The 26,433-nt window shown below is 59.8% G+C and overlaps 3 protein-coding genes across 7 annotated transcripts in view; 1 reads left to right on the top strand and 2 right to left on the bottom strand.

The window, feature by feature from the left end:
- The first annotated feature begins 1,121 nt into the window (after nucleotides 1-1,121).
- Nucleotides 1,122-20,703, top strand: GLIS2 (GLIS family zinc finger 2). 5 transcript variants are annotated; one of them, XM_075564345.1, is made up of 8 exons: nucleotides 1,126-1,621; nucleotides 14,204-14,231; nucleotides 15,355-15,589; nucleotides 16,044-16,216; nucleotides 16,301-16,477; nucleotides 16,553-16,686; nucleotides 16,785-16,906; nucleotides 17,671-20,703. In XM_075564345.1, the coding sequence occupies exons 3-8, from the start codon at nucleotides 15,418-15,420 to the stop codon at nucleotides 18,468-18,470; spliced, it is 1,578 nt and encodes a 525-aa protein (XP_075420460.1). In that variant the 5' UTR covers nucleotides 1,126-1,621; nucleotides 14,204-14,231; nucleotides 15,355-15,417; the 3' UTR covers nucleotides 18,471-20,703. The 5 variants fall into 5 exon arrangements, with proteins under 5 accessions (XP_075420463.1, XP_075420464.1, XP_075420460.1 ...); XM_075564348.1 differs by lacking the exon at nucleotides 14,204-14,231 and having other exon boundaries at nucleotides 1,122-1,621; nucleotides 16,562-16,686; XM_075564349.1 differs by lacking the exon at nucleotides 14,204-14,231 and having other exon boundaries at nucleotides 1,125-1,621; nucleotides 16,562-16,686; nucleotides 16,788-16,906.
- On the bottom strand, nucleotides 19,833-25,125 carry PAM16 (presequence translocase associated motor 16). Its single transcript, XM_075564350.1, has 5 exons — nucleotides 25,008-25,125; nucleotides 21,504-21,588; nucleotides 20,567-20,703; nucleotides 20,363-20,428; nucleotides 19,833-20,227 (listed from the first exon to the last, which is right to left on the bottom strand). The coding sequence occupies exons 1-5, from the start codon at nucleotides 25,008-25,010 to the stop codon at nucleotides 20,141-20,143; spliced, it is 378 nt and encodes a 125-aa protein (XP_075420465.1). The 5' UTR covers nucleotides 25,011-25,125; the 3' UTR covers nucleotides 19,833-20,140.
- CORO7 (coronin 7) overlaps nucleotides 21,500-26,433 on the bottom strand; it is a 63,377-nt gene continuing 58,443 nt past the window's right edge. Inside the window, exons 28-29 of the mRNA XM_075564343.1 lie at nucleotides 25,008-26,433; nucleotides 21,500-21,588 (exon numbers count right to left, since the gene is read on the bottom strand). Coding sequence (XP_075420458.1) covers nucleotides 26,428-26,433 — 6 coding nt within the window. The 3' untranslated portion in view covers nucleotides 21,500-21,588; nucleotides 25,008-26,427. The remainder of the gene's footprint in view (nucleotides 21,589-25,007) is intronic.

Here is a 26,433-nt window from a genome sequence, read left to right as displayed (position 1 = left end):
TGCAGAGGGAGGGGTTCTAATCCCCCAAAATCACTACCTTCAAGGCCTTGGGTCAGGGCAAATCAGTCCCCTAACTCACTAAGCTCCATCAGTCATGTGGCCATTCGCTGTGTATGAGCACCTTCTGTGTTCCCACTTGTTCAACACACAACACCTACAATGTGTTCATTCACGCAATGGGCAAGAGCACCTAGTATGTGCTGGGCCATCAGGACCAGGCACCTTTGGCTTCAAATACTCAGCCGAAGGCGGGGATGGGGGGGGGCGGGGAGAGAAGGGGGGGCGCCCCAGCTGGAGTTAGGCACCTGGCGATGCTGATTCTAAAACCTGCCGTGGTCCTTCCTGGGCTCTTCCAGGCCAACTGTGAGGCAGCGGGGTTGGCCAAGCCCGCAGGGTTGTTTGAAAGCACAGTGCGCTACACAACAGCAAGGCAGCACCAAGATGGCTGGGGGGGGCGGGGAGGGCCCTCCGGATCGGCCCAAACAAAACACAGTCTAGAATGCGGGTCGGTGGTTCCACAGCAGGACGCAGAGTGCAACTGGTCTGGATCCAGGGCTGCCTCACTGCTCGCTGGCGCAGACAGACTGGGTGGGGAACACGCTTGGCCCGCTGCTGGGCTCTAGATAAGGACCGAGCGGCAGCACGGGTTGGTAAAGGCCAGGTCTTGTCCTTATGGTTAAGGAAACTGAGGCCGAGGCGAGGCCGAAGTGGCGCTGGGAGACTAAGGCAGGTCTCGAACTTGCTGTGCACAGTCCGTAACCACAGCGGAGGCCTCTGCCCGCACGTTCCCGGAACAGGGCTGGGCGGGGAAATCAGGGCAGTGCAGAGGCATTCCGGCAGCCGTTTTCACCGCCCGGGGCCGCGGGGGGCCCTGGCCAAGGTGACCCCGCGGGAGGGACGCGAGGGGGCCCCCGCCCCTTCGGCGCGGTGACCTCCTCCATCTTTCCAGCCAGCGGGGCTTTTCCTCCGGGTGAGCGCGTCCTCCCCGCTTCCCGGGCTTCCCCGAGGGCGGGGCATCCCCCGCCCCCCTCTTCCCCCCCGCCCCCCCCTAGGCCGGGTCCCTAGCTCTGCCCTGGGGCTGGGGGCGGAGCCTCGGGGGGCTAGGATGGGGCCGAGGAGGACGCGCAGCTCGGCGCCCCCTCCCTCCGGGGCCCGCTCCCCGCGGCCGCACTGCCCTCCCCTGCACCCCTCCCCCGGCTCCGCGCCGGCTCCGGGCCGCCCCCTTCCCCGACGCGCACGCCCCGCCTGGCAGCTGGCGCCCCGGGCCTGGGGCCGCGGCGGCAAGAGGGGTTTGCTGGGAGGGAGCGAGCTAGTGAGCAAGGGAGGGCGCCCCCCGCGCCCCTCCTCCTCGCCCTCCTCCGCGGCCGCCGGTCCCTCCCCCGCCACCTCCCTCCTCGCTGCTCCCTCCCTCCTAAGACATCCCCGCACGGCCGGGCCGCCGCGGCCACCTTCCCAGCCCGAGCTGCAGATGTGGCGGAGCGGCCGGGCGCCGGGCGGCCGTGCCAGGGGAGCCTGCGCCCCGTGAGCCTCGCGCCCCGGCCCCCGCCCGCCCCAGCCCCTCCCCTGCTGTGTCCCCGCTGCCCCTAGACCGCCGGAGCCCGGAGCCGACACCGCCGCCGAGGTAGGAAGCCCCCAGGCTTAGCGCTGTGGGGCCGGGGGTGGGGCTGCAGGCTGGAGGGTCGCCCGTCCGCGTCCGCGCCGCGCCCCGGGCCATTGTGAGCCCTCGCCGAGGCCCCGCGTCGCTGGCTGGCTGCTCGCTCTCTGCCTGGCGTGCTCCCTCCCTCGCCTGCTCCTGAGCCCCGGCCCTCCGGCTCTCCGCCTTTCTCCTCCCCGCTTCCCTCCCTCCGTCCGGAGGCCGGACCGGAGCCGCAGCCGGGCCCGGGGCGGGTGCAAACTTCGGCGGGGAAGTTGGGCGGCCGCCGTTGGGATGCGCTTTGGGGTGCGGGGGTCCTCCGCTCGCTGGAGGGTACCAGGAGGCTGGGCACGAAGTTGTCCCGAGCTGCCGCTCAGCTCCCCCTCCCCACGGTCGTCTCTGCGGCCACGGGGTTGTTTGGAGGAAGGTGCCTCCTCCCTCGTCCCGGAAAGTCTCCCCTGCTGCCCTGGCAAGCCCCCGCCTTCTAGGGGCGCAGCCGTCAGGACTGCGGCCAGCACTTGTTCAGCCCCACCGGCTGGGTAGGAGAGGCCTAGGGTATCAGACGAGCCTGGGGGAGGGGGCGGAGGCAGGTGCATCCCGAGGGAGGGCGATGCCTGCCTGAGCCTTTTCCCCGCTGGCCCCCTGGGATGGGCTGGAGTCCAGGCTGGCACCTGGAGGCCTTGGCACGCCGCCCTGACCAGCCGGGTACTCAGGCCACAGCAGGGCAGTGTGCCTCCTATCCTGGAGGGCCTGCCCAGCCGGCCAGCGGGTGGCTGGGCAGTGATGGTTGCCCTGCCCTGGGGCCTGGGAAGCGGGAAGGGATGCTGGGAGGAGCCCTGGGCCCCTAGCCATCACGGTCAGGATCTTGGCTCTGAAGGGAGCCCTCTACACCGTCGGGGGCAGCCAGTCTAGCGGGATCCAGCCAAAGCCTGGGCTCTCGTGGTTTTCTGGCTGGGCCTGGGACTGGGCCTTGGTCTTAGGAGGCTGACCCTGGGTAGTGGGGTCCCACACGTCTGGTCCTGGCATCCTGGAGGGGGGCGGGGCTTAGCGGGCAGCTGGGGAGAACTGCCCAGAGGTGGGAGACAGCCCACGCTCAGGGGCCTTCCTCACCCTCAGGCTCAGTCCGCCACCCTGCCCACCTTCCCAGCCCAGCTCCTGGTGCCACGGTGCCACAGCTGTTCCAGCCTAGCCTTCACATCCCTCCCTGGGTGACCTCTAAGCTTCACTCTCCAACCCGCCCCCTCCCTTATCCCCTGGGCCAGCCTGGGCCTCCCAGCTGGCCCTGCCCTGCTCTGGGGGAGGGGCTGCACCTGGGGGGTCCTTCCCTCAGCACCCCTGCTGAGCTCCAGCCCAGTTCATTTCACAACCCGCCCCCCCAGCTCAGCCTGGCTCTGTTTGCAGCCAACCAGCCAAGTAAGAAGCTGTGCCAGGGGGCTGGGGCACTGGTTGAACTATTTTTTTTCAGGGGGTGGGGGACCCTTTGGAAGTAGCCCTGTTTTCCTTAGCCCATTTCTCTCCCCCTCCTTTCCGGAGCTGCCATTAGCGCTGACCCCCTGACCCCCCCATGCCTGCCCACCCTTCCCCGTCTGTGACCTTTGACCTTCAGTGTTAAATCCCTCCAGCTGGGCCTTTCGTCCCCTTAGTGACCCTGTCCCCCCAGCCTCCCCTCACTCAGGGGCCCTGTGCCTGCTCCTGGCTTCTCTACACAGGGACACCTGCCAGTCCCCCTCTCACTGATGGGAGGGGGTGCCCTAAAAAGCCAGACAGTAAGTCACCCCATTTCCAGGCACCCATACTTTGGGGGGCAGTAGATTGGGGGGATTTGCCAGAGCTGAACTACAACCTGGAGGATGAGTGGGCAAATCCACTGGGCAGGGGTCGCCTTGATGACCTGGGTTTGAATCTTGGCCCTACCACCAGGAGTCTATGGGCCAGAACCCTCCCCTTTCGGGGTGTCAGCTTCCACATCTGTAAACCCAAGGGGTCAGACCAGAGGAGCTTGTTGAGAGGACTAGGGGACTGGAGGGGTGGGGGCGGAGGAGGGGAGGTGGGGGTAAGTCCAACCAAATGCTAACTCTCCATTTTCCGTGGGTGGAGCCAGTTAGGAATCAGCAAATGTCACTGAAGATCCAAAATCCTCACTTGAAACAATCATGGGAACTGTGTCCTCCCCCCGCCCCCCAAGCTTTTGTTGCTTCTAAAAAGCCCAGCTGCAGAGTGGTGGCCACAGGGACTTTGATTTCTTCCCCTGCCTGGGCCAGCAGTGCAGGGCCCAGCAGCTCTCAGGAGACAAAGGTCGAAGGGCCCTTGCTCTGGGTCTGGAGCTGGCCTGGACCCTCTCTCTCTAAGAGACTCCTCCCTACCACAGGGCCGTGGCCCTAGGCCATGGGAGTGGCTTCTGGCCACCTAATCCTCAGAGGGTCTGAGCTGCTGCCCAGGGCAGGAGAAATGTGTTTTGCCTAGGATTTTCCCATGTGCATTTCCGGAGGACTCGCCCTGAATCCGAATTTACCATTTTTCCAGGCAGACTTTGGGGTGATCCCACAGTGAGGTGGGGAGGTGACAGCTGTTGCTGGAGGAGCTGTGTTGGGGTGGGCGCTTGTAGTTGAGGTATGTAGGGTAGAGCGAGAAGGGAAGCTGGCATTTCTGGAGCTGGTGTCCTACCCTCAAGGGAGCCCAGAGGCAAGGTTTGCCAAGGGGGCACTGCCTGAGGCAGTGGACCCCAGGGGAGGCCACTCACCCAGGGGGGACATTCAGATTCCAGAGGGGGGGTGCGTAAAGTTCTGAGGCCTCAAACGGGAGGATTGTAGGCCAAGGACCCTTGGGAGTTGTTGGTCCAGTCAAGATTGGAACCCAAGACCTGAGAGCCCCACTCTGGCCTTTTTCAAACCCATGGCTATGGGGAAAGAGCTCCTTGGACCCCTTTTCTTTCTGCAGGATTATTCTTGGCATTTTATTTTTCACAACAGATGCCTGTGGCCAAAGAGGTGCCCCTGGAAAGTGCTGGGCTAGCTTCTCTTCACCCAGATAAGCTCTTTTCTTAGAGATGGCAAGCAGGCTGGCCGAGCAGTAAACTGGGCAGTTAAGGACCCTCCCTCGCCTGGGGAGGGGAGCTTGGGTCAATCAGAGCTATCTAACTCTCCATCTTCGTCTGCAGTGCTGTGCAAAGATGGGCTGGGACTGCGTTCCTGTGTGTCCACCTCTCCTAAGGCAGGCCAGATGGGGTGGTGACTGGCCTGCCTTGGCACACTGCCAGGCCTGGGCGTGGGGACCACAGGCCTGGCAGGGCTCTGGGGACATATCTGCTCTAGGGGTGTCTGGTGGCTGCCTCAGCATCATGCTAATGAATCTGAATTCAGGTGCGCTTAGGGAGCGATGATGACAGTTTTAACTGCATCACAAGTGTTAGCTGACTAGCCACCATCTGGATCACTGCGTTGACCCTGGGAATAAGGAAAGACGTTTTCTGTGTGTGGGAGAGGGGGCTGGGGGAGCATTTGCAAGGACCCAAGGAGCCCTGGTGTCTTAATAGGTTACACTTTGGATTGCTAACTGCAAGGTCTATGGTTCGAAACCATCATCCCCTCTTAGGGAAAAAGATGAGGCTTTCTACTTCCACAAAAAAGGTACAGTCTCAGAAACTCTACCTTGCCCTATAGGGTCACTATGAGTCAGCATCAACTAGATGGCAGTGAATTTGAGTGTGTTTGCTTATATTTTTTAAGAACCCTGGCAGCGCTATAGGATAAGCATTGGGTTGCTAACTGTAAGGTCAGCCTTTCAAACCCACTGGCTTCTTAAGGGAGAAAAATGAGGCTCTGTTTCCATAAGGGTTTGGTTTCAGAAACCCAAGAGTCCTGTGAGTTGCACTGGACTCAGTGGCAGTGGGTTTGGTGGTCTTGGCTTATGCCAGCGGAGGCTCAGATTGGAGCAGCCTCCGGCTACTCTCCTGAGCCTCCCTTAGTACTTGGAGCCCCCACTGGCTCTCCAAGAATGGGCAAGGCAGTCTGAGGCCTCCAGGTAGGTGGGGCAGTGAGGTGGGCCAGGGGGTGAAAAAAGTGAGTCAACACATATGTCTACCAGAGGCCCAGTCAACCGTGCGGACATTCTCTTCTCCCGGGCCACCACCCCCCAGGCCCCGTCACCTGGGACTGCTAAGGTGACCTTATGAAGAAAGCCCTATATAACCATTCCCATTTGACAAATGAGGAAACTGAGGCTCTAGATGGAAAAGGGCCTGTGGGGACTTGCGTCTGGGTCCTGGGCTGGCTGTGGCTGGAGGGCTTAGTGGCCAGCTGCCTAGCCTGGGACCCTGGACTCTAGACTGCAGTGGGCCTCGGCCCCAAGCCACAGTCCCTCCCTGGAACTGGCTGCCCATCCCCCACAGCTTCAGCCTTCTGGCTGGGGGAGGGGAGGCCTGCAGGGGGCTGAGGCCTGGTGGGCCCTGGTCCCAGCCCTGCCCCCTATTTCTTTCAGGGGCTCAGGGACCCTCCTAAGCTGAGGGACAAGCCTTTTTGCAGCCTCCCACTCAGGTCCCTGGGGTGCAGTAAAGGACCTCTCTGAGGCCTGGCTGAGTGCCCCTCTCAGCAACCTCCAGGCTAGAGAGACATGGGGGTCCTGGCTCAAGATATCCCTGGGGTAGTGAGCTCTGCCCTCCTGTGCCCCACCCCAAATGGGAGGAAAGGTTCTGGATGACCAGAGTAGACTGGGGTGGGAGGCACCAAGGTAGGACCATTTAGGGAGGGGACTTCCCTGTGTTCCATCTGCCCCTGGTGGGCAGTAGGCAAGGGGGCTGAGAATCCTCTAGGGCCCTGCCTCTGGTTGGGGCCCTAGCTTGGGCTTTCTCCTGCTCTTTGTCTCCGAGGCCTCCCAGGTAGGACCGGCCATAGGGAGGGGCCAGTGTGCGAGTGAGTCTGTGACATGTGTCTGCACATGCACTGTGCGCCGCCTCCTTGGCAGATGGCTGCCTGGGAGAGGACTCGGCCCCAGCCCCCTACTCTAGTTACAGCCAAGGGCTGGGGGGAGGTTGGTGGAGGCCCCAGGAGACCGCCAGCTGATGGTGCCTCCTGTCCTCTCTGGGAGCCTCTCTGGGAAAGCCGCTCCGGGTCCAGCAAGCCTCGGCGCCTGCCGCCACCTGCACAATGAGCACGATGCCTGTGCCCCCACTTGGACTCTGGGGGGCTGGAGGCGCCAGAAGCATGGTCCATGTTCCCTCGGGTTTAGGGAGGGACTGAGGACTGTCCATTCCTGCCCCCCAAGCTCCATCCTCCCCCCACTGCAGTAGTAAGACATTGGGGCAGATGTGTCCAGAGGATATGGCCCCTCCCTCCCCCCACCATCCACTGGATTGTCTGGCAGGTCCCAGCCTGCCTGAGCTGCCTTCCCTGGGCTCCCCTTGACCCTCTGCAGACCCCAACACATCCAGGCTGGGTGCTGGCCCAGCTGGGATATACCTCCCTGCCCTGTCCTCCCCACCCCTGCCCAGCTCCCCGTGGCTGCTGCCTGTCAGCCTCTCCTCCTCTAGATCTTCGTCTGTAACCACTGACACACCCCTAGTGGTGACTCTGCTTGGCCCCATGGATCCTGGGCCACAAGGCTTGGAGCAGGCCCTGACAGACAGACTGTAGGGATCTGACAGGGCCAAACCTAGTGGGGGAGCCAGGCCCCACAGGCCATGCCATCCCTCCTGACCAGGACATGGCTGGCAGCCACCTCCTCCAAGTGTGTGTCGGGGGACAAGCCCAGCTTTCACTGTGACTTTGGGCCAGTCGCTTCCCTCTGGGCCTCAAGCTCCTCCATACCCGCTTGTCCCTCCCTCTGGGGTGGTGGGTACAGTGCATGAGTTCATGTGCATGTTCTAGTCCATTCGGTACCAGCTGCTGGGGAAAAGTAGAAGGGAAGGTGCACAACAGGGGTGGGGTTGGGGGGAGAGGTGATGGTCCTAGCCAGTCCCACTCTAGGCTAGCCTCCCCTTTCACTGATGGGGAAGCTGAGGCCTGCAGAGTCTCAGGACAGGGACAGGGGCAGGGAGGTGCCTTCCTTTCTGACCTAGCTTTGTCACCCAGCCCTAGTGTGGCAGCTTCTCTGGTGGAGAGCGTGGAGCTCTGGAAAGGGACACTCATTGAGGGCTTCTCTCTCCAAGTAGCCTTAGGCCCTGTCTGTGTCCAAAGACACCTCTGCCTGCTGCAAGTCCCCTCTACTGCTAAGAGGTGCCACATGCCGGGCTGAAGCTGCCCAGGGCCACACGCTTGTGCATTGGGCTGAGCAGCCTGGGTGTGCTCACACGTTGGCAGCATTTGTCATGCATTCATAGGCTCAGGGCAATTGTAGCAGCAGCATGGGGCCACTGTTGTGCTGGGGGGTCCTGCCGTCCACAATGTGGGCCTGAGCCAGAAGTTCTCAGCCTGGCATCTGGAAGAACAGCTGGTTGCAGCTGAAAGAAGCTGAGGCCTGAAGAGTGTGAGTCAGGGAAGGCTTATTGGAGGGCCAGGGAGCTGGCAGCTGGAGGGGTGAGCACCAGGGGTCCTGAGGAGGAGGTGCTGAAGGGCAGAGCCTGGGACAGAAAGCACAGGACTCTCCTCTGTGTAGAGCACTCCATAGTGCCCCTGTGTCCTCCAGGCCCTGGCCTAGCCACCCTCTCGGGCCTCTGTCTCCCTCTACTGAAGGTCAGGCAGTTTCTCAGTGCAGCAGGTGGGGCTACGTCTCCAGGACTGTGCTGACCTGGTAAAACTAGTTGCTGTCAAGTCTACTTGTGACTCAAAATGACCCCATGTGTGTTGGAGTTGTATTGTGTTCTGTATATAACAAAACACTGATTCTGACTCAAAATGACCCGTAGGACGCAGTAGATCTGTCCTGTAGGGGTTCTGAGGCTGTAAATCTATGGGAGCAGAAAACCTCATCTTTCTTTCGCGGAGGGGCTGATAGATTTGAACTACCGACCATGTTGTTAGTAGGCTAATGCATAATCCATTCTGCCACTTGGGCAGCTCATTTTTCAGCAGCTGGATGTTCAGAAGCAGTTCAAGTCTGTCTTGAAGAGTGCTTCTGCGTGCACTCAAAGCTCCAGCCTCTCAGGGAGCAACTGCACACATTAACCATTTGGACCCACCCAGGGTTGGAGTCTGATGGGTGAGGTGACTCCTGGCTTGTCACTTCACAAACTCTGTGACTTCCCCATCTGGGAAATGGGGGCATAGAAATCACTGGGAGGCTTTTTATTTTTGGAGCTGCTACCACCCCGTTTTGTCTGCTCCCTAACACACAGCACACCCCTCTCTCTCACCCAGCTTCTCCCACAGTGATCGAGGCTTCCTGGAGGGCTGGGGTCTGTCCCATTCACAGGGTGGAGGGTGGGGGAGGGCCTGGCCTTGGAATAAATAAATGAGTGATTGGATCTGGAGTGCTGAAGGAAGGCCAAAGTCCAGAGCTCCCCCCCACCCCTGCCCCCCACCCTCCACGCTGGCAAGTGCTGGTCACACTGGGCCAGGTGCCTGTGCCCGGGTCAGTGGCTGTATTTGGGATGCCCTGTGCTCCCTGCCCTTTGTGCAGTGGGCTGCCCCATCCTACCCCCAAGCAGAGAACCCCTCTGTCCTGGGTCCTGGTGCTACTGGGCCTGTATGTTTGGGCCCAGGTATGACATAAATGCATGAGCCTGTGTGTGGGTCCTGTGGGCCCATACTGTGGGGCAAGGAACCATATCTTCGCTGGCCCCAGAGAGAGTGCCTCTGGCAGAGTGCCCAGGCCTGCCTGTCCACCCATGGGTGGCCCTGTTGCTTGGCCCTGCTGGGTGTGTGTCCCCATCTGGCTCCCCTCCTTGTCAGTGCAGTGCTGGCCCCTCCCAGGGATTTGGGCTGCCAAATTTGGGCTCAGCCCTTCCCTCCCCTCCCAGTCCGGGTAGGTGGGCGGGCACGGGTTGGGGGGGCGCTGCTTTGCTCACGCCTATCTGGCTGAGGCCCAGGTGCAGGCAGTGCTCACAGCCCCACGTATTCCCCCCCCCCGCCCCCCAAGCTGGGCAGACAGGAAAATACCAGACATAGTTGTGCAAAGGTGGCTGCGGGCAGGCAGGCAGCAGGGGGTGGGGGCCATATCAGGGCTGGAGCCATCGGGCCGAGGCGGAGCCTGGTGCCAGGCTGGCCCTGTAGCTGGATGGGCACACACCCAGGTGTGAGGGGCTCTCCAAACATGGGTTGTCCTGCTAGCCCTTGGGAAAGAAGTCGAGGCAAAGGGACCCTGGGGATCCTGAGGGGGTAGGGAGCCAGCTGTCCTGCCTCCCTGCATCAGCTGTGCCTCTGACTATCTAGGTGACCTTGGCAGGCCCCAGTTTCTGTGTGGGGGCACCTCAGTCCAAGGCTGGGCCAGCAGACCTCTGGGCTACCCTGTTGCTGGCTCTTTCTCAGTGTGCCAGGTGCCAGCCCAAGGCCCAAGCCAAGTCGGTGAGCTGGGAAGCCCATAAATTGTAGGCTCAGGAAGATGAGGGGCCCCATCTGAGGCACACACACCACCACCCCCGCCAGGAGCAACCCAGGGCTGGCACCGAGGTATCACACCATAGGTGGCTCCTGACACACCTTCAGAGGTGTTCCAGGGGCCTCCTGAGTCCGTTCACACTCATACTTGAACTTGCACTGGCCTGTGGGGTGGGGTTTGAGGCTGGCTGTGTACTTGTCTCAGGGTGGGGAGGAGTAGGTCTGCAGGTCTGTGGAGCAGAGACCAGAATCTCTGGTTGGAGAGAGACTGGTGGAACCCCCGAGACTCTGGCTCTCAGCCCCCCTTCAGGTCTGGAAGTGAACGCATTCTCTTGGTCCCAATTTTCTGCCAAACAGTACCCACCTAACCATTCCCTCCCGCTCCATGGAGTCATAGGTCCTGACTCCTAGTGACCTAATAGGACAGAGCAGAACTGCTCCCCTGGGTTTCTGAGGATATGGATCCCCACGGGAGTCCATAGTCTCATCTCTCTCCCCAGTGAATGTAACTGACCTGGAGGTTAGCAGCCCAGCACTGACAGCACTTAACCTGCAGCCCCCTCCGCCCCCACCCCCCGGCTCTGTGAGAAGTTTGCAGGGAAGGGGAAAGCTCCACCATCTCAGGAAAACCTTGTCAGGCTGGCAGTCTCCTGGAAACCCCTGGCCCACTCCTTTTAGAACTAGCTGTACCTCCGTTGGACCTGGGCTCTGGAACGTGGGTCAGGTCTGGGGTCTCAAAATGGGCAGGCAGGGTGGGTGAAGTCCCGGAGTGAGCACAAAATCAGACAGGCTGTGGGTCCTGTGGAGAGGCTGGAGTCCCTGCTGGATTGCCCTCCCTGCCCATGTTTCTGCCATGGGGGCTTTTGATTACTGGAAACTGTAAATCCTGAATGGGTGTACAGAATGTCATTGTGGCTCTCCCCAAATCCAACAGGGGTTCACTTACGATGGACACCGACCCCATTTTAAAAGGGATTTGGAGGCTCCAGGGGGAGGGTGACTCGACCCAGGTCACGTGGGCAGTACAGCCAGGCAGGGTCCCAGGAGAGCTGATGCGGGTTTGGGGGCCTGATCAGGAAGCCAGGACCTATGGAGACAAAGCCTTTCCCCCTGCCCACCCCACCCCAGCCCCCAGGTCTTAGCCCAGCCCCTTATTTCCCCCCTCACCCCCCAGCCCTAAAGCTGGGCTCAGAGAGGGAGGGTGGAGCTTTTGGCTCAGCTGGGCGTGGCAGTCCAGTTCTCTGGAATGCATGGCTTTGGGGCGTTTGCTTTGGCAGCATATTTGCCTTCAGCTCTCCAAGCCTCTGGCAGGCCTTCCCAGCGCCCACCCACTGCCTGCTGCTGCCATCCTAGGCTCCAGTGCCCCTGAAAGTCCCATTTGCCTGCCCCTCCCCAGGCCTATGGCACAGGCGTGGTTCTGGGCTGGATCACTGGCTGGAACCTGGCCACAGACAAGCCTCAGGACCTTGGACAAGTCCCTCAATAGCGCCTCAGTGTTCACAGCTGTGAAATGGGGATGGAACAGCACCTGCCTCCACAAGTGCTAGCACGGTGTCAGACTGTCAGGGGCCCGCTGGCCAATCTACCCACAGCTCCCTGGGGTGTACCCCCTCTGTAATGCCAATTACCAGAGCACACAGGGTCTAAGAGAGAGGCCTTGCAGGGGTCCCTTGCACTTTCTGTCTGATACCAGGAAGGCACTTGGACATTTGGGAATTGTGTCTTGGCCCCTGTGGCCGGGTCCTACGCCAGATGGACCACAACTCAGAGCAGTGGTTTGAGGACCGCACATGGGAATGAAGGGTGTATTGGCCACTCCCCAGACTCCAGGCTACAAGTGGTGGGTGGAACCAACCCAAAGGGCTCGGTCCTCTCCCAGGAAACCCCAGTAGGGCTCAGTGGGTGTGCCTTAGCCAGCTGCTCTTTCAGAACGGGGAGGGGGCTTTACCCTGAGGCCAGATTCCAGCCCCTCTGCTGCCATTAACAGCATGACCTCAAGCTTCAGTGTTCCTATTTGTACAACAAAGTTCCTATTTGACAGCCCCAACCACTGCCCTCCAGTTGCTCTGACTCGTAGGACGGAGGGTTTCCAAGGCTGTACGTCCTTATGGAGGGAAGCAAGCTGCCACATCTTCCAGTGAGGGCCTGGTAGGTTTGGGTGCTCACCCCATTGCGGGCCCCAGGACAGTTGTCAGCGTGTGCTCACTACAGCAGGACTGATGGCACGGGGTTAAGGACTCAGCTGCTGAATGACAGGTCTGAAGTTCAGGCCTCCGCGGGAGAAAGCGGTGGCTGTCTGCTCCCGAAAGCGTTCAGACTTGTCACTCTGTGGGCCAGCTCTGCTCTCCATCACTATCAGTCGCTATCTTGTCTGGGTTTCGGATTCACCACGGGTGGGAGAGGGGGACTTGCATTCATACCTTAAGTTGCCTGGCACGTGGGAAGGGCAGAGGATGAAGACCACCCCCTTATTTTTCAGAAGTGGGAGCCCCTTCTTCCGGTTCCCGCCAGGTGACCCTGGTGGTTGCCCTCCAGTTAGTGCCAAGGCGAAAAGCTAGCCCCGCCCCGCTCTCCGTCCGCCCCTTCCCAGGAGGTGGGGTAAGGAGGGTCCCTCGCCCCTACCTGGCCCCGGGGCGGGGACAGGGCCAGGAGCAGGGGCGCTGCAGCTGAGGGCCGTCTGCTGGGCGTCCGGCGGGCTCGCACAATAGCAGCCATTGTCTCCCTTTGGCCGGCTGAGGGGCGTGCGGGGCCGAGGGCCCGGCCCGGAGGGGCCAGCCCACCCGCCGGGTGACCCCACCCCCCCAGGGGCGGGGTGCTACCCCCACCCCCGCCGCCCTGGTGGTCCCCCCTGGCCGCCCCCGCGCGCTTCCTCCCTCACTGCCGCCGCTTCCTCCCGCGCCCTCCTCGCTAATTAGTTCCTTTTGCAGCTGGAGAAGCCGGGCGGGAGGGTGGTCATCTGGGCGGAGGGGGGCGGAGGGCGTCGCGTTCAGCGTCTCCAGCTTGCCCCCGTGCCCCGACGCTGCAGACAGCGGGGGTCCTGGGTGTGTGATCTTCTGGCTACTCACCCAGTAGAGGGCTAGTGGGTCGATGCCACTGAGCGATCAGGGAAACGGAGGCAGGCAGCAGGGTTCAGAGGATGCCAGCCCCGGGGGACGTGGGCAGCCTAGGTTAAGAAGCTGTCTGCGGGCTGCAGAGGGTATGAGAGGGGGCATATTTCACCTGAGCATCCCTCCTTTACTAAACCAGGACACGGGGTGTCTGTTAAGCCTATTGATTGGGGCGCTACTGGAGGTGACACCCTGGCTGGTGGAGGCATCCCGTACGCCCCGCCCTCAAGGTTCCAGACTGGGCCCCGCCCCCTCTCCAGCCTTGTAAAAGCTAGCCAAGGTCTCCAGGCGTGCAGGGACCTGGCTCTCGCCTGCCCCCTCCACCCAAACCAGGAACAAAGGGCTGAACCAGGAGCCCAAAACCGGCTGTGGCCGGCCAGCGGTGGGAGAGGTGGGGTGAGGGGTGGAAGGCGACACTTTGAGGTCGGCCAAGGTTAAAGCAGGAATGGGGTCACGGAAGGTCTTCCCCCCCTGGGGTGGGAGTGCTGGGCTTTGGGGACGGCTCCTTCCTCATTTCCCAGGAGGGGGAGGCCGGGCCTCCTGCTGGACTCTGCTTCCCTGGCAGGAAGTGGGGGTGGGCTCCCTGGGGAATAAGTGCCCTCTGCCAGCCTTGGGCACGGTGCCACGGCCCCACCCTGGGAGACAGGCCCATTCTGGGGTCCTCTCTAACTCTCGTCTTAAGCAGAACAAGGTCACCCACGACCCCGCCCACTCTTCCAAGCACCGCCCCCTTGGGCCGGAGTTGGAGGTGGGGTAGTGCCAAGGTATGGCCCCTGTGCAATTTCCCATGTGTCACAGGACCCTAGAAATCTTTACTTTTCAAACCTTCCAGACCCTGGGGTCCCCTTCTCTGGAAGGTCAAGGCTGGGTTGGGGGTGGAGGCTGTGGGGAGGACCGTGGCCCTGGGCCAGCCGAGGAGGACCAGGCCACCAGCCCTTCCTGGCTCCTGAATTCTTAATCAGCATAAATATTTACTTCCTTCCTCCCCTTTGCAGGCTCCCAGCACAGAGGAGCTTTCGGGAGGTGGGTCAACTTCTAAAAATAAACAGGTGGAGGGACAGCCAGACAGACAGAGCTGAAAGGGGGTGGTGTCAGGGGCAGGGCAGCTCCTTGTCCACATGGATGAAGAGGAAGGCAGGTCCATCCCTCACCTGTTGGCCTAGGCCTGGGGTTTCAGGAGAGGGGAGGGTGGGAGTCTGAGGACTGCAGATGGCAAATTCCAATAGATGGGTCAGGCCTGGGGACTCCCAGCCTCAACATGGATACATTTATAGGGATGGGGATGCTCTCTACATGGCCAAGGGGGGTGGGATCTGGGGGTGTATAGCTAGAGCAAAGGGTCCTATGTGAGGGAGAGGACTGTTCTGGGAGGGATTTGGCTGAGGTGGAACGTGTCTGGGGCAAAGGATGGTGCAAGCTGGAGCTGGTCAATTTTGCTCTAGGGACTGGCTAGGAGGAGAGCCAGGGGACAAGGAGTTGCCCTCCACATGCGCACACCCGGGGGGTGGGGAGGGGCAAAACCAGACAGATACAAGGGCAGAAAAGCAGGATTCTTCTAAAACCACCAGAGCTGATTACCTCCACCCCCCTGCTGGTCAGGTCCAGCCACAGCCTCTAGCTGCCCCCTGGTGGCAGTCGGAACTCTTGGTCCTGTTGGCAGCCCCCTCTAGGCCTCCCCTGGGAAGTGGGCCCACCTGCCTGGCTCTCCTCAGACCCTTCGTGGAGGCCCTGATCCTCAGGAAGAGTCACAGCTGCTGGGGAGGGGGAGGGAGGGGGCAGCCAAGTGAGAATTGGGTCTCTTGGACATGCTTTGCTCCTCTGCCTGACTTAGGTGGCCTGGCTTCCAACGGGGCACCGTTTCCTTCTGGAGCAGGTATAACTGCTGAGCCTGCCTGGCCAGTGCTGGAAGAAGAGCTGGCCTTGAACCTGCCGCTTCCTAGCTCTATGTCCAGAGACAGCTTTTCTAGAGCTCATTTTCAGGGACAAATGCAGACCACGAGCTCAGAGAAGACTCTTAGAAGTGCTACAGACCCACATTCTATCATTCACCTGCAGGTTAGGGCTGGACTCGAGGCTCTCATTGCCCCGGCTTCGAAGAGAAGGCTGGAGCCACAGTGTCACAGTGCAGCTTCTGCTTCCCCTCCAGGTTCTGGTCTGAAGAGCTGCCTGGTGCCCCCGTGCTTGCTCCCAACCCCGCCCTCCCACGACCATGCACTCCTTGGACGAGCCGCTTGATCTGAAGCTGAGCATCACCAAGCTCCGGGCGGCAAGAGAGAAGCGGGAGAGGACGCTGGGGGTAGTCCGCCACCGCACCCTACACAGGGAGCTTGGCCTGGTAGACGGCAGTCCCACGCCTGGCTCCCCAGGCTCCCCGCCCTCAGGTACTGCACCCATCATGTCAGGCCTCTTCAGCGTTTCCCGTTGTTCTCCCGACAGCTTGGCATCGTGGGAGGAAGACACTTGCTTGCGGTTAAGATTGAAACAGATCACTCTGGGGTAACTTAGAGGGCCTGGTGGGGCTGCTCACAGGTAGGCTCAAACCCACCAGATGCTCTGCAGCAGAAAGGGGGGTTGGTCTGCAGCTGTAAAAACTTGGTTTCTGGAACCCAGTGGGGCAGTTCTACTCCATCCTACAGGGTGGCTGTGTCAGAATTGACTTGGTAGCAGTGAGACTCCAGGAGGGGATGTAGGAAGCTCAGGGGACTCAGAAGCAGCTCCCAAGAGCTGGGCCTGTCACATTTGTCAGCAGTTCAGGCTGACCTGACACTTGGAAGCTCGTGTGAGCTTTGAGGATGTGGAGGGTGTCTGCATCCAGGGTCACTACCTCTCCTCCAGGCTTTTTGCTGAACCCCAAGTTTCCCGAGAAGGTGGACAGCCGCTTCTCAGCTGCCCCTCTGGTGGACCTCAGCTTGTCCCCTCCATCTGGACTGGACTCTCCCAATGGCAGCAGCTCACTGTCCCCTGAGCGCCAGGGCAATGGGGACCTGCCTTCAGTGCCCAGCACCCAGGTAAGGAAGGAGTGAGGGGCTGGAGAGCGGGAGTGATAGGGTAGCAGAGCACTGAGCAGCCTGTCCCGCACCCTTTTACTCCAGGACTTTCAGCCGCTGCGTTACCTGGATGGTGTGCCCAGCTCATTCCAGTTCTTCCTGCCCCTGGGCTCTGGGGGTGCACTGCACCTGCCCACCTCCTCCTTCCTCACTCCCACCAAGGACAAGTGCCTCTCACCTGAACTGCCCCTCCCCAAGCAGCTAGTGTGCCGCTGGGCCAAGGTGAGTGGGTCAGGAGGGAGGGAGAGGGGGGAGGGGCAGGTGGCATCCCAAGTTCAAATCCTCCCCATCACACAGTGCAACCAGCTATTCGAACTCTTGCAAGACCTGGTGGACCATGTCAATGACTACCATGTCAAGCCCGAAAAGGATGCTGGGTACTGCTGCCACTGGGAGGGCTGTGCCCGCCACGGTCGGGGCTTCAATGCCAGGTGAGGGAGGCCGGTGTGGGTTGGGGGGGAGGCCAGGAAAGGGGGCAAGGCCTGGCAGCCAGCGAGCTGACGGCCCTCCTGCCATACCCCACTTGGAGCAGGTACAAGATGCTGATCCATATCCGCACGCACACCAATGAGAAGCCCCACCGCTGCCCCACCTGCAACAAGAGCTTCTCCCGCCTGGAGAACCTCAAGATCCACAACCGCTCACACACAGGTGGGAGAACTCCCTGGGACGTTGGAATTGGGGGGGGGGGCACCATAGACTTGTCTGTTTGCTGGGATGCCATTTGCTTTGAGGGGGTGAACCCGAGCCCTCCAGCTCACAGCCCATCCTTGTCTGTTGGTGCTCTGCCTAGTCCGCGCCTCCTAAGGGCATGGGCTGTGTGTCATCAGCCTGGCCCTCCCTGAGCCCTCACAGCTCTCTGGCAGAGCGTAACAGAACACCAAGCCAAGTCTGTCTTGCTGTTCTTCTAATTGCCACACCCGAGTAGAAAGAAATAGAGGAGGAGCTCATCGTGATGTTTTATTCAACCAGCATCTTTGAGAGGCAGGCATTTTCAGTCTTAAAAAGAGAGAACTCCTCAGAAGGTGAGAATGGTGCTGTCAGAAAGCCTGGTGATTGCTGTCAGAAAGGTCACGGGATTGACAAACCTTTGCAAGCAGCTCAGTGTACTTTGCAAGCAGCTCAGTGTACTTTGCAAGCAGCTCATGTACACATGGGGGCTACCAGGAGGCTGTGTGAACTTGGTGACAACTGGTTATGAAAATCAAGGTCTTTGCAGTTCGTCTGCCTGCACAGCTCCGTGAATGGTCGGTGCAGCAGGCCCAAATCAGAGGGCAGCCAGAGTCCTGGTGGCATGACCATTCTCAACTCCAAGGGTCATGTTGGGATGCATGCAGCTACTGGGGCAGCTTGTGGTTTGGGGGAGCTGTGGGAGGGAGGGGAGAGGAGCCCTGATGCCCTTGCCCTGCTCACAGGTGAGAAACCGTACGTCTGTCCTTATGAGGGCTGCAACAAGCGCTACTCCAACTCCAGCGACCGCTTCAAGCACACGCGCACCCACTACGTGGACAAGCCCTACTACTGCAAGATGCCTGGCTGCCACAAGCGCTATACTGACCCCAGCTCACTGCGCAAGCACATCAAGGCCCATGGCCACTTTGTGTCCCACGAGCAGCAAGAGCTCCTGCCACTGCGCCCGCCCCCCAAGCCCCCACTGCCCGGACCCGACGCCAGCCCCTATGTCAGCGGGGCCCAGATCATCATCCCTAACCCCGCTGCCCTCTTTGGAGGCCCTGGCCTACCTGCCCTGCCCCTGCCCCTGCCCCCCGGCCCCCTCGACCTCAGCTCACTGGCTTGTGGCAATGGTGGGGGGGGCGGGGGCACAGCAGGTCTGGGGCCTGGACTGCCAGGCCCAGTCCTGCCTCTCAACCTCGCCAAGAATCCACTGCTGCCCTCACCTTTTGGGGCTGCTGGACTGGGCCTGCCAGTGGTTTCCCTCCTTGCTGGCTCTGCAGGCAGCAAGGCAGAAGGGGAGAAGGGGCGGGTCTCAGGGCCAGCCAGAGCCCTGGGCTTGGAAGGCCGTAAGACACCCTTTGAGAGGACTGAAGGTGGCCGCTCCCGGCCCAGCCCTGATGGGCCGTCCCTGCTGCCTGGGGCTGTGCTGGACCTGTCCACCGGAGTCAGCTCTGCAGCCAGCAGCCCGGAGGCACTGACTCCCGGCTGGGTGGTCATCCCGCCGGGTTCTGTGCTGCTCAAGCCGGCCGTGGTGAACTGAGCACATAGCTCCAGGCCCACCCTGACGAACAGAAACTCTTCTGCGAAATAGCAATAATGTCCTCCTGCCTGAGGGCGCAGGCCCAGACTGGCTGGTGCAGGATGGTGCTAGGTTGCTGCCAGCTCCTAAAGGGGCACTGGACCAGCTATCCAACACAGCTGGGCTCTTGGGTGCTGAGGTGGTACCCACTTCTGGTCCTCCTGCCCTCACTCCACCCAACCTTCAGCCTCAATGCCTTTTTCAGCTGGCAACCCCAGAAAAGTGGGGTCAGGGTGATACCCACTCTACCCCAAGAGCTGAGACCAAGAGCCCCAAGAAAGAGGCCTTGCCCACTTCAGACATCCCTGTTTCTGGGGCTCTGGGACCCCCTTTCTCCCTCGACCCACCCTCCCAAAGGAGGGCCAGACAGACAGAAACCACCTGTTCCTACTCTCCCCATGACAAGGTGCCTCCTCCCCTACCCCCAAGAAGGGAGGCCCGCTCTGCCTGAAACCCCAGTCCATTTTCTCATGGACATGGTTGGCACTGCCGAAGACTGGACAATGACGACTTGGCCTGCAGGGTACCTGTCACCCGCGCCTCTGAGCCTCCTGGTCTGTGGGGGTGGGGTGGAGTGGGACAGAACCTGGGGGCATGGGAAGTGGGTCTGGATAGCCGGGGAGGTCAGGGCAGAGGGCTCAGATGGGTGGCAGTGGCCAGTGTTTTCTGCCTGAGCTCATTCATCAGCTATGGGTAGGCAGCTGGCTGAAATACCCAAGGCTGGGGATACAGTGCAGGGGAACACGGGGGGTTAGAAGAAGCCCTCGCAGGGGGCTATTTTGCCCATGGCCTCCCTCAGCTCCCCAGCCTTGACTAATTCAAGGGCCTGACATAGTAATAAGGTGAGCCCTGTGCCTCAAGGCCATGCCAAGCTCCCACCAGGCCTGTTGCTGACCACCCCTGAAATAGAGCACATGGCAGCTCTGGCTCCTTGCCTCCCAACCCTAGAACCTGCCCCCTCACCAGCCGTTACCAGTACCCACACCTTCCCAGCTGCTCTGCGGCCTAATCTTTACAGACTGCCCTTCTGTCCCAGAGGGGTCACCCTGATCAGCCAAGGACCCCAGCCTCTGCCAGCATCACCAGGCCTGCCGGTCCCTAAGGGAGCTGGCCTCCCTTCTTTGGGCCCCATGAATGGGGCGGGTGGGCAGCACGTGGTTGGTGGTAGACCAGGCTCCATGTTGGTTTTGCCAGACTGTGGGGATATACCCAGGAGAGCAGTATTTAACAGGTTCTAAGTGCCTTTCTATCGTAGCTTACGTTCCTCCTGGCTCAGTGGCTGTTAGCATAGAGTTTAAAGAGAGAAAAAGAAAAGCTAATGACTAGAACAATGTACTCCTCCAGGTGAGAGGAAGTTTATCAAGAGACAATAAAGCCCGTTGCAGAGGCGGATGTCTGTCTGGTTGCCTACATCACCATTCACACATGGCACACCAGACAAGCCTGGCCACCCTGCTCAGCTTTGGGGAGCCCCTTGTTTCCCCAGCTGCAGACAACACTCTGCCACAGAATACCCAGATGCCAGATTCACATCCAGCTCCCCAGGGCTGGCAGGCAGAGCAGGGGCACAGGCACAGAGACCCGAAAAGGGCATTTATTAGTGGGCTATAAATTAGGGGGGGGGGCAGAGGTCACGTCCTGGATGCCTGTTCTTTCTCTTTGTCCTCCTGGGCCTGGATCTTGAGCTCCTCGTCAAGGCGCTCCTTTGCACGGACCACCTGGTGGATAGGTGGGGGACATGTCTTAGCCTAGGCAGGTTTCCTACCACTGTCAAGGCACAGGGAGTGTTATCAGTTCCCCCTCCCCCAACGTTTGGGACATGCCAGGCTCTGAGTTGCCATGCTGGCCCTCACCTTGGACTGCAGGTAGAAGGAGCCACCCACCGATTTGTCGTTTACCTTGAACAAATGTTCATAATTCTGGAAAGGAGAGGTGACTGGTTAGAGGCAGGGGGAAGTTGCTGGAAGGCAGCAAAGGAGACCTCAGAAGGCTTGACCCTTGGAGGGGTGGTGGTGGTGGGGTCGGTCAGTCATCACACCCTGGAACTCAGGCCTCACCTTTTGGATGTCCTCAGGGCTCAGCTTGGCAACGTTGAGGATCTGCTGGGCTTCCTGCAGGCTGAGGCCCGATAGGTTGGAGGCAGCTGCTGACTGGTGGCCGGCCCGGCCCCGGGCATCAGCAGCTGCCCGGCTGGCTGTATGAACATTGGCACATGTTCAGCCCTCAGTGGCCCTGGGGCTGGCACTCCCCCAGGCCTTCTACTTGGGCAGCTCATTCTGGCTGTAGTAGTTTTGGGGGGGTGGGGCACTGCAGTGAGTGGAATTCTGTTATCAGCCCCCCCAGTGAGACCAGAGGTTACCCTGACCCTCTCCTTGCCCAGGCACAGGAAATCTGGAAGCTTTGGTCTGCTCTGGGGTCCAAACCAGAGAGGGCGTTGGACAGAGGAAGGTGCCACCAGCTCGACTGGGATAGCAGGCTGCCTGGGAGACCACGTCTCCTCGAGGGCCCTTTTCTGGAAAGAGCCAGCAAGCAATTAGTTTAGATTCTGAGGACCAAACCAGCTGGGTCTGACAAATAAAGCAGACTACTAGACAAAGTAGAAAGATGGGCGTGGCTGTATTCCAATAAAACGTTACTTACAAAATAGCCATTCAGGGGTCAGTTTGCCGGGAACTGCCCTGCTGTTAATAGCTGCAGAGTGGATTCCTGGTGACATGGGGCTTGCAAGGCTGGGATCTTTGGGAAGCAGATTGTCCACTGCCTCTGGGTGGGCATGAACAAACCCTTTAGGTGCTCAGTGCCATCAGGGCCCCCAGTCCTGTCCTGGGTGCTTTTTTCAACTGGGTGGGATAAGGAAGAACCTCTTGTTGGTGTGGGGGTTTCCCAAAGCCAGCACCTCCCTCACAGCAGGGAAAGCGCCCGAGAGCCTCAGCCACAGAAGGACCCCCTGCATCTCCCACTGCCCAGCCTCATGCACCCCTGGCCCATGCTCACCTGCAAACTCCTGCCGCAGGGCCCGAGCAAAGGCTCTGCCCACCACCTGCACGCTCATTACGATGATCTGGGCCAGGTACTTGGCCTGCAGGCAGAGGTGAGCTGGTGAGCAGGTTTCTACAGACTCGGCCACTACCCTCCCCAGCAGATTGCTTTGAGTCTTCAGGATGTTCAACGGACACAGGCAGGCTAAAGGGAGGTCTTAGTGGGACTGCCAGAGGCAGCCAAGACCCTCCTTAAGTCTAGGAGAGGAGCTGAGACAAAGTGGCCCACAAGGGATAGAAATCACTAAGGGGCTCTGTAGGCCTGCGCTGAGGCACATGCTGCCCACCTCTCAAACCTGCTAGTCAAACTTTATTTCACAGTCCCTTCTAATACCACCCAGACCATGCAAGCCCTGGGGTTCCACTGGCATTGTTTGGGGACTCCACAACAGACTGAGCTGCCTCAGGGAGTTTTCTTCCCTGCAGCCGAGACAGAGCAGACGGGTCTCCCAAAGTGCTGCTGGGGAGGTTCAACCCTAGAGCTCTGTGGCCATTTCCTCCAGTACAGTTACTAAGCGTGGGCTGAGTGCAAAGCTACTGCCCATCCTTCAAAGAGCTCAAAGCCCCCAGGAGGGAACTGAAACAAAAACATAAAGACCCAAAGAACAGGCCCCATATAAACCCAACTAGCCACTGTTCCGTCGATTCCAACTCTCCGCAGTTCCATGAGTCAAACTGGAGCTGTCACCAGTCACCGTCCGGTAGATTCTGAGGGCCTGTCAGGCACCATTGGGTGGGTCTGGAAGGGCCAGTCCTTTTGTTCACCCACCCACTCACTCCTTGTTTGTTCATACACATGCTGAGTGACTCTCCCAAGCTCTCTCTGCCCAACACTGGGAGTCCAATGGTACACAGGACACACCCTAGCCCTCCGCTTGGCAGCAAGGTGGTCTAGACCCAGGCAGCTGAATCTCACTGAGCAGTGACCAGAGGCCACCAGAAAGATATGGGGTTTCTTCCAGCTGAGTCTTGAAGTGAGCGGGAATGCTGGGGGTCAGGTCAGGGAAGAAGGGTTGTGGGCCACCAGTGAAGTGATGACTGGAAGGGGCTTGCATTTTCTGACTTCGAGGAAAGCTCAGCTGTTGCTGACCCCTTCACGTGATCAGAGCCAAGGGCCAGGCTGCCTGGAGCTGGGCCACAGGTGGAGAGAAATGAGGAAGCCCTGGCTCCCATCTCCTCCATCGTGCTACAGGAGCAGGGGCAGAAGGCCGCTTAAGCCTGCAGTGTGGCAGGGAGCCCCATAGGCCTGCAGCAACCCCAGTGACTCTCTGCTTGGCCCACCCCCCTCTCCACTAGGGATCAGCCAACCCTTCCCTGACAATCTTCCCTCTCACAAAAGCCCTGCAATAACCTGTTTACTTTTGCCCACAGTGGCGCCACTACGTGCCAAGTTATGATCGTAGGTGGTTCCCTAGCTCCCCCTGCAGGCTCCCAACCAATGCAGCACGGGTGATGCTACTGCAAGCCCAGGGAAAAGCTAAGCTGGCTCCCTTTTGGGAGCTGCCTGGGCAGCCTAGGCTCCAGCAGGGGACCACGGGGGCAAGCCCAACTCTCAAGTGGCCCCCAGCCTATTTCCAGTGGCTGCCTGCAGTGCCCCCCCACACCCTGCCTTCCCAACACACTCACTCACAGGGCAGCCACATCACCTCTCCTCCATCAGCTCCGCCTCCCTTCACAGCCAGCCCCTCCACCTTCAATGTCCTCCAGGTACTCCTCCTGCAGGGCTCACTCACTGAGTCAGTCAGCCCCTTGCAAACACTTCTAGGCAGTGCTGGGGCCCTCCCTGCTCAGTCTTTCTTCCCCCAACAAGCTGTTCTACTAGTTCAGGGACTCTCTCTTGCCTTTTAGGGTAGATCACCCTTAGCAAGTGGCCGTAACAATTGGATGGGGAAAATGCCCTATCAGAACCCAGGCAGAGCTGGGCTGAAAACTGGCCTGAAGCCTGTGAGCTGTGTGACCCTAGATGAGTTCATTAGGCCCTCTTGCTCTCAGGCTCATCTGTAGCGAATCCCCTGGGCGGTGCAAACTGTGAGTAATACATTGGCTGCACGGTTCTATTTATATAGGTGGAGTAGCCATAAGAGGCAAGATGATGGCTGCTAACCAAAAGGCAGAAGGTTTGGGTCCATCCAAAGTTGTCTTGCAAGAAAGGCCTGAGGCCTGACAATCTACTCTCCGAAATTTGTCATTGGCAATACAGAGGAACACACACATAGGTTTCCATGAGTAGAACTCAATTATACAGAAATTGGTTTGCTCAGTAGGAAATAAACGAGGGCCTCTAGGGGAGGCACTAGCCAGCACTTGCAAGCTGTAGTGTTAATGACTATAGTACTTCCCCATTATTGTTAGTTATGGGGCAGTCTACAAAGTAGCGACACCCCAAAACAGCAAGGCCAAACTCAGTTGGCAAGATACCTAGAAATACATGTATCTGTTTGTATAAACATAGAAGGCACCCTGGTAGCATAGTGTGTTATGCACTGGACTGCTAACTGCAAGGTTAGCAATTCAAAACCACCAGCTAACAGGATTTCTATTGCGGTAGCCACAGCCTTGGAAACCTAGAGGCCAGTTCTACTCTGTCCTACCGGCTGAGTCAAAATTGGGCTCGATGGCAGCGAGTACGCCAAGTACATAAAGCAGCCCAGCTGGTGCCGTGGCTTGTTGGGCTACTGACCACTGGCACCTTCTCAGGAGAAAGATGGGGCAGTCAAGCTGCTCAAGAGATCGACAGTTTTGGAAAGGTACAAGGATCTATTCTGGTATGCATCAGGCTGTGATCCGCATGGTTGGCAGTTCGAAACCACCAACAGCAACACGGGCGAAAGACAGCTTTCAACTCCGGTAAACCGTTACAGTCTCGGAAACTCGCAGGAGGCCGCTCAGTCTGCATCAACTCGATGGCAATATGAGACAAAATCAGCTCTATAGCTGTGGATTTGAGGGTGTACATAACTATCTGCCCTGAGACTTCCTGTTTTGAAGGCGCTCCTGGCGCTGTCCCATGGGCGACTCTGGGCGCCAATGGCGTGGTACAAATGCTCAACTGAAAGTGACACGGGGTCTGGTTCGAGTCTCAGTTCTGCCACTCCCTTGGGAAATTCTCGGGACCCCTCGCGCATCAACTTTCCGGGGGTCGTCGGGGAGACCTAGTGCGCAACAAAGTGCTCACGGCCACCTCCAGCCCCACCTCGTGGGTGTCCGCGGCTGCTTCCCGGAGGCTGGCCCACGTCGGCGCGCCCTTCTCCCGGGGACTCTCCTGCCAGGCAAACCCGACCGGCCTGCACGCCCGGCACCTTCCTCCGCCCGGCCCAATGGGCGACGCGGCGCGGCCGGCCCGACATCGAACGCAAGATGTGCCCCTGCCCCGCTTCCCCCGCGGCGCAGGGGACCCGTGGTCCCGCCGTCCCTCCGCCCAGCTCCGAAACGGCCTCCCTCCCGCGGACTGGGGCCTCACCATGGCGGCCGCTCTGCCACCGGGGGCGGCCTCCGACTTCCGTGGCCCGGCGGCCCCAACTCAAGGGCGGCCGGCGGGTCAAAGGCCGGCGGAGGCAAGAAAGGCGCGTGCGCGGGGCCGCACCGGGCATGCGCGCCTTGCCGGCCTCCGAGGGGAGGCGCGTTTCAGTGACGTCACGGGGAGGGGGCGGAGCCTGCCTCAGCACAGACTCCCTGGGCTCTGGGAGCAGCAGAAGGCGTGGATTCAACGTGGGGGCAATTTCGTCCCGTGATTTCCTCAAAGAATTGGAGCTAAAACTATATAAAATAATCATACAATCCCTTCTAAGAATAAAGAGTAAAAGACCAGATTGTTACAATCAGAAAATAGGGGAGCCACAAAATGCATTTTATCCCAGGTTCCTTTTGCCCAGGGGGTTCTTTCCCAGGCTCCTGTAAGGTCCACATGCCCTTCCAGTCTTTGCTCCAATGTTACCTTTTCTCTGCGATTCCCTGTCCCCCTCACCAGTTCCCTATTGTGACCCTTTTCCAAGGGTGTGCATCTTTCATGGGAGCAGACGGCCTATCCTTGGTTTTCTCCTGAGCTGTAGGTGATGGGTTATAACTGCCTGCCTTTTCAATAGCATAGCGATTAAACATCCCACCAGCAAGGCTCCTTTAATATTTTCCACATCTCTCTCTTCCTTCTGGTTATTTCTCTGCACAAGCCGGGTTAGACAATACCAGTGTAAAACAAAGCTTCTCGCCTTGCCCATTCTCCCGTCCCCTGCCCTTTCCCAGCCAGCACCACGAGTGAACAGCACACGAGGTGGCCAGCTTAGAAAACTTTAATCACTGAGGATATCCTGGTGTGTGCAGGCCCCTGCCTGTGGGTTCTCAGCTCTGGGCTACCCCTTTGGCCTGGCTTCAAGCCTGGAGAGCAGGAGCAGCTGGTCTCAGAGCCCTGAGGCTGGTGCTGCTGCTCCAGTCAGCTGCTCCTGGTAGGGGGCAGGCCTCTGAGGCCCTGGACCAGAACTGGGACAGCAGGCAAGATATGGTGGCATTTAGGCGCTGAAGGCACAGGCAAAGCCAGCTCAGACTGGGACCGGCCCAGGTCAGTAGGCAGGATGTGTGTGAGGCCTAGGGCCTGCCCAGGGCCATGCACAATACCCACCTACCCCCACCCCCAGGCTCCACATGCTAACAGGCAGCCAAGGAGAAGCAGCTGTTCCCAGAGAAAGCAGAGGTTAGGGCAATTCCCAAGAGTGGCTCCGGGATTGAGAGGCCACTGAGGGGTCCAGAGCCAGAAGGCAGCCAGGCTTCTGGGGACGAGGTGCTGGGGCCAGAGAGGTGACTTCCAGTCTGAGGATGAGACATGAGGTGTGCAGGGCCCAGGTGGTCTAGGATGAGGCAGCGCAGGTGAGGCCAGGGCTGAATGGTGGCTAGTC

The sequence above is a fragment of the Tenrec ecaudatus genome, chromosome 12 (assembly GCF_050624435.1).
Source record: "Tenrec ecaudatus isolate mTenEca1 chromosome 12, mTenEca1.hap1, whole genome shotgun sequence".
Taxonomy (NCBI): domain Eukaryota; kingdom Metazoa; phylum Chordata; class Mammalia; order Afrosoricida; family Tenrecidae; genus Tenrec; species Tenrec ecaudatus.
The sequence above is the reverse complement of the archived record's forward strand: the minus strand, read 5'-3'. Positions and strand labels throughout refer to the sequence as shown.

Bases quoted from the DNA above. Each gene is read 5' to 3' on its own strand.
- GLIS2 (XM_075564344.1), top strand. From the start codon at position 15,418: ATGCACTCCTTGGACGAGCCGCTTGATCTGAAGCTGAGCATCACCAAG. The intron at 16,478-16,552 runs GTGAGTGGGTCA...CCCATCACACAG, and splicing joins TAGTGTGCCGCTGGGCCAAG to TGCAACCAGCTATTCGAACT. The intron at 16,687-16,784 runs GTGAGGGAGGCC...CCCCACTTGGAG, and splicing joins GGTCGGGGCTTCAATGCCAG to CAGGTACAAGATGCTGATCC.
- PAM16 (XM_075564350.1), bottom strand. The intron at 20,704-21,503 runs GTGAGCATGGGC...ATGTTCATACAG, and splicing joins CCTGCGGCAGGAGTTTGCAG to CCAGCCGGGCAGCTGCTGAT. The intron at 20,228-20,362 runs GTGAGGGCCAGC...CCTATCCACCAG, and splicing joins CCTTCTACCTGCAGTCCAAG to GTGGTCCGTGCAAAGGAGCG.